The sequence below is a fragment of the Dromaius novaehollandiae genome, chromosome W (genome assembly GCF_036370855.1).
Source record: "Dromaius novaehollandiae isolate bDroNov1 chromosome W, bDroNov1.hap1, whole genome shotgun sequence".
Taxonomy (NCBI): domain Eukaryota; kingdom Metazoa; phylum Chordata; class Aves; order Casuariiformes; family Dromaiidae; genus Dromaius; species Dromaius novaehollandiae.
The window spans coordinates 53700873-53706872 of NC_088130.1; the positions used below are offsets into that span (position 1 = coordinate 53700873).

Sequence of the window (6000 nt, forward strand, 5' to 3'; positions counted from 1 at the left end):
ATGCACCTATGCAGAAGAAGTCGTTCATGCTGTATGATGCTGATTCCTCAATTTCACAAGTAAATTCCAGTATGAGATTTTAACAGCAGTTCCCCAACAGAGCAATGCAACACTACATGTATTAGCCTGAGCAACACCTCCTCTCACACACGCATACACACAAGCATAGATACATTAGTGTAGCAGCCAAAAGAATAAAGTCATGGCAGATTTTGTCTACACTGCTAATGGACTGTCTTGTGATCCTCACTGCTAACTTAAGGATTTCCCCACATCACTGTCTTTCAATACAAATACGTTTGCAGTTTCTTCAAAGTGAATGTGTAAAGAATTGCATGACACCACTATTGCGGTCTCTGCTAAGCAGAAAAAGTAGCGTTCGTAGAAAACATATTGGTGTTTTATTTAACATAGAAAGAATAAAGTAATCAAATATGTATATATAGATTTCTGTTATTTAATAGATTTATGTCAGTATTTTGCAGATTGTGAATACCCAGTGCACCAAGTTTTCTAATCAAGACTATTCAAACTCTTATAATTTGTCTGTCAAAACTCTCTGGAAATATAGACCAATCCTAAGAAATATGCACTTAAAAAAATATCAGTAGTCAAGTCCAGTCTACTCTTGGAGCAGTAATCCAATCTGAAGTGCTGTGGTTACAATAAGAAATCTACACAGGACAAAAGAATAAGATGTAAACTGTCTTATCTAAAAAAAGGACCAATTCAGTGGAATTGTATTCCTGTGCGTCTGATGACACAGAAGAGTGTCTGCACCTTGCAGATACTAAGAGTCATCCAGCAAACACCATCCTTTCAGAAAACATCAGCATACAACTTACAGCAATCTTTATTGTGCAACCAGGTATCACGTTAGCAGTGAATTCATATTAGTTTGCCAGCACTTAAAAAGATGATTTCTTGCAAGCTAGTGGTCATTGGTTACTAATGTCTAATATTTAGTTCCAGGGAATGTGCTAAATGGCAGATGTATTTATAACTTCTGTAACAGCTTAGTGTGCAGGGAATTAGGACGGTTTTGTAATGAGAGAGAAAGATGTTACACATGCAGAGCCTGGTCGCTTTTTCCACCCTGTTGTTCAGTAAATTACCATGGTTACATTTTCAGAATAATTGTAGTAATAGCAGTGCACTATAAGTGAAGAGGCACAGAAAGTTCAGGTATCTTTGAACAAAATGGTGTTATTAATGCGTGCAGTTGTGGTGCAGAGAGAGCGGGAACGAGGTGTGCATAAAGGGCAGCGGGTGAGAGCTGCATATGCAGCGCGCAGTCCCCCGGCGAGGCTCAGCATCGCTCTGCAGCAGGGAATGGGCTCTTCGATCCCAGGCACCTGGGATGACTGGTGCCACCAGCCTGCCCGAGTGAGCTCATTGCCAGGCTGGGTTATGCTCTGTGCCCCCTGCTCGGCTTGGTGTTTTCCCAGGCTTTTAAGCTGCCGCCATACCCCTCAGTAATAGGAGTTAAGATGCAAACGCAGAGTGAGGATCTGCCCCTGCGTTTCAGGCTTGCTAACTCTTCTGCTTCTTTGTAAAGGGAAGAAGAACTCAATCCTCCTGCAGAAGTTCCAGAAAGATCTCAATACCGGTGTTTTCAACAATCAGGAGAACGAGATCTTGAAGCAGATAGTGAAGCACGACAGGGAGATGGTGCAGACTATCGCCCCGGTTAGCTTGCAGCAGCTGCCAGCGCTGAATGCGAGCACCTCCACCGCGGCGTCGGCATCGCGCATCAGGACGCAGTCTCCTCCCGTTTATACCGCCACCAGCCTCTCCCACGGAAACCTGCACTCCCCCTCGCCGAGCACGCAGACCCCCCAGCAAGCCGTCATCCTCTCGCCGTGCTCCTACACCACGGCCGTCTGCAGCCCCCCCGTACAGAGCCCGCTGGCAGCTCGAACTTTCCAGTACGCCTCCCCGACGGCCTCGCAGCTCTCCCTCATGCAGCAGCAGCAGCAGCAGCAGCCACAGCCGCCGCCGCCCAACTCGTCGCAGAAGAGCGAGGTCCACAAGAGCACGCAGGCCCTGCACAACACTAACCTGACGCGAGAGGTGCGGCCCCTCTCCGCCTCGCAGCCTTCGCTGCCCCACGAGATTTCCACTCTGATCGCGAGGCCTCACCCCACCGTGGGGGAGTCGCTGGCCTCGCTCCCGCAGCCCGCCCCGGGCGCCCCCGTGCCCCCGGCCGCCCGGGGCACCGTGCCCCAGCGGGTCGCGCTCTTCCGACAGATGTCGTCGGGCGCCATCCCCCCGAACCGGGGGGCCGCGCCGCCCCCGGCCCCTCTGCAGAGGGATTCTTCCGCAGTCTTAAGCACAGATCCCGAGGGAGACAAACCACGATTTGCGTCAAACTTATGATCCCTGGTAACTGTGAGAAACAGACTTTGTAATAGACTGAGAATCATCCCAGGAACTGTTTTAGCCTATTTCCTAATGTACCCCAGCAGTCTACTACGAAAAACATACTTTAGACAGCTTTGCCCTACTTAACGAATGTAAAAATTATATATATATATATATAATATATATATCCAAAAAAAGGAGTTAAGAAAACCTATTTGAATTCATGTCTTCCTTTCTCATAACCATTAAAGGAGTCTAAATTCTGCTGTGATATTATTTATTTTTAATGTGTCAACTTTAAAATGAGTCGAACAGATTTCTCTATTTATGAAAAGGTTTCCTTTTTTCGTGGGAAAATTGTCAACACAGTAACAAGCTTCAAACAAGTACAAAAAGCAAAAAAATCGATCTAACTAAAACAGCACCGACTGAGTAATATTCTGAAACCTTCATTCCTTCATTTATTCATACATATTGTTAGTAATTTCTTGTGAAGAGTTCATTTCCCATTTCATTTCATATTTTAGTGCTTTCCATTTGGGATTAGATTGAAAAATAAATATACTGCAAACATCTGCAGTCAAAAGGCTGGCACTAGCACTCCTCTGGATAGATTGTAATCTCAAAACATGTAAACCATTCTGTTGTTTCAGAAAATGGGTGGACTTCAATCTTCACATTGCTAAAGACTTTTACAAAGACTATAAATAATTGCCATTGTAAATAACTTTTTAGACCCAAACAAAAATAGCTGCTGTGTGGTGTACCATTGCCAGGTCTTTGTTTAGGAATTTAGGTTCAGCTCTTCACTTCAAAATTTACAGTTTTAAAATTTGTTGAAGCTAAGTGCAACACAACTGTTAAATTGTAATGCAATGGCTTAAAACCTACAATGTTACTTTTACATGCAATGTTTTATGCAAAATTGTACGCTTGATCCTGCAAACCGCTTGTACTTCACCAATACCATCACTTTTCTTCTCCTTGCCCTAAATAGCATCTGAAAATATTCCATGCATGCTTTGAAAAAAAAAGACTATAAAAATAGGTTCAGTCAGCCATTGTAGGAAAAGGCTTTATGGTATCTTAGAAAATAATAAACATTAATTAATTGTGTCTACCTTAAAATTCCTATAATGCTGACTTTGAATCTCTGGTTTAAGTCTAGAAGTGAGGTTTTTCATTTAAAGGATTATTTGTAAACCACAGCTTGATTTAGGCTTTCAGGTGCTTTCTGTGTCTTCACTGTAGTTTTGTAGTTGACTGTGGTGTTAATTTAAAAAAAATAAATATAATATAGCATCAAAGTCTGTCTGGAAATGCACGATTTGCTCTGTGTATATTGTAATTAAATGGATAGTATATCCTAAGGCATGTAGTGTCAAACATAGCCCATAGATATGAGGTTTATTATTTTTTATGTCTTCAAAACAGAAAGAAAATGGTGACAGAAAGCAGGGTTAAAGCATACCGTTTTGTGAACTTTTTATTTTGTTTGCTCAAATCTTCACGTTATCTTATCCACAAAAGAAGTCCTTTCATAATCATTTGTGCCTGATTTGTGACATTAAATAGAGATTGAAACTAAGCGTGTCATAATTTAACTCATTGAAACATCAGCATTATGGCTATGATGCAAGCATTTATTCTGTTCTTTAACACCGAACTGACTCATGCTAGGGAAATAAATGCAAAAGAGTTCTTCTTTTCCCATTAATGCTGAGTTTAATGATGCATGGAAAAATTAAACAACATCACGAACTACGTATTGCAGTGAATCCAGATGTACTTGAGAGCCAAGTAAATATTCTAAAGCTAACAGAGCTTGAACCCATGCTGCCTGTTACACCTTTTACTAAAGTGGTACATCAAATAAAAATTTTAAAAAATATTTCACCAGTTTTTGCTGACTTCCACTCACCAGTACAAATCAATGTAATTAACCCATTAACATGCTGCTGCCATCAATCCGAGTGGCCCAGAGTAGTATATGAGGAAGCGATTGTTTAAAAATGTTCAGAACATTATGGATACGCTGCAAGACCATTTATTTATCAGTAAAATACCCCTTATTTTGTTTTAATACTAACAAATTCTGTCAGTTAATTAAGATCATATTCTGATCTTTCAAACTGTTTAAGGTTTACATTTGATAGGAGCAATGGGGTTAGTAGCAAAATATTTTTATATATATTTTTATTTTATTTTAAGCACTATAAAGAAATATTAACTCACATGGTCTTTCAGTGAAACCATAAATAATTTTTAATGACTTTGTAATAGAGTGGACAATATCTAGGATTTGTATGTTAATTCAACAAAAATGGTACAGGGTATAAAATTATATACGTATATATATATATATGTATGTATGAATGTATATATACTTAGATTAAGAAACAAATGACTCACATTCCTGTAATATAAAGGTCCATTGCTAGATTCAGAACTAACTTATTTTCTCTGTACATAAGTAAGCCCATAAGTATGGAATCTCACATCTGTACAGGATGAAATGTATTAATGAAAAAGGTTGGATCTTACTGCTGCTGGGAAGACTATAGATCTGATTCTTACAATAACTGTATGATCAGGGATGAGTTAGATTTTTTTCTTTTGTCTTTGCTCAAAGCCATAAATAAATATATATAAAAGATTATTAATAAATTGAAGAAAATATATAAAAAATAAAACCATGAATATTTTTTGGTTCCAATATATTTATAACTGAGCAGGTTTTGCCTTACTATGAAAGAAGAACTGTTTCCTTTTGTCTTTTCACTGTTCTTAGACCCAAATTTATATGCACTAGGTATGGGGAGGTGGGGAGAAAACTGCCGGAGTAATTATGTGCACCATAGGAAAAATAGGGCTTAGCAAATTTGAAGATACTATTTGATATACTCCAGTAATTCCTAAGGAATATTTCCTCTGTAGATTAGAGGAATTCATTGTGCTAAAAAACATTATCTCCACAAACCTTGGAATTAATCCACTATCACTAAACCACTAAACTGTAATATTTCATGAATACCAATATTAGAAACTAGAGTTTGCTTATATATAAAATTTAAAATATGCTGGTGGAGAATCCCAAGTAGTTGTTCGTGTAATTTAGGAGAATTGTATATTGTTGTATTTTCATCGACACTTACCTCAGTATATGTGCCAATCCCAAGTGATATACCTCTGAACTGTATAATGTCTACAGTTTATTTCAAGGGAAATTTGTGTAGAATAAGTGTCCATTAATGACACTTTAGGTCATTGTAAATGAAAAAGCTTAATCCATTCAAAACAATAATAAGTGTTTTTGCATTAACTTCATTAGGAGCAATATATTAAATAATCCTTCATTGATAAACTGTGATTTCAAGCAAGCATGAATAGTTGCGTTTTCAGATTGCAACCTGAAGTGTGTGGTGATATAAATCCAATCCAACTGCAGTCAATGAAATGATTTCCAAAAGGATGAGGATTTTACTGGAAAATTCTTCACTGGCAGCAAAATCCTGTCCTCCATTCTACTGTTGCACAGGTATCAGAATAGATAACAGGATATACTTTGCTTTTTTGGTCCAGTTGTATTATTTCATACATATTTGTGTTCCGAATCAAAAAGTAACTGGGATGTTT

The 6000-nt window shown here is 38.8% G+C and overlaps 1 protein-coding gene across 1 annotated transcript in view; it reads left to right on the plus strand.

Moving 5' to 3' along the window:
- The window catches only part of LOC135324260 (potassium/sodium hyperpolarization-activated cyclic nucleotide-gated channel 1-like), a 208469-nt gene extending 203494 nt beyond the window's left edge, over positions 1–4975 (plus strand). The window contains exon 8 of the mRNA XM_064500142.1: positions 1559–4975. Within this exon, the coding sequence (XP_064356212.1) occupies positions 1559–2379 (821 nt within the window). The 3' untranslated portion in view covers positions 2380–4975. The remainder of the gene's footprint in view (positions 1–1558) is intronic.
- Positions 4976–6000: the final 1025 nt, after the last annotated feature.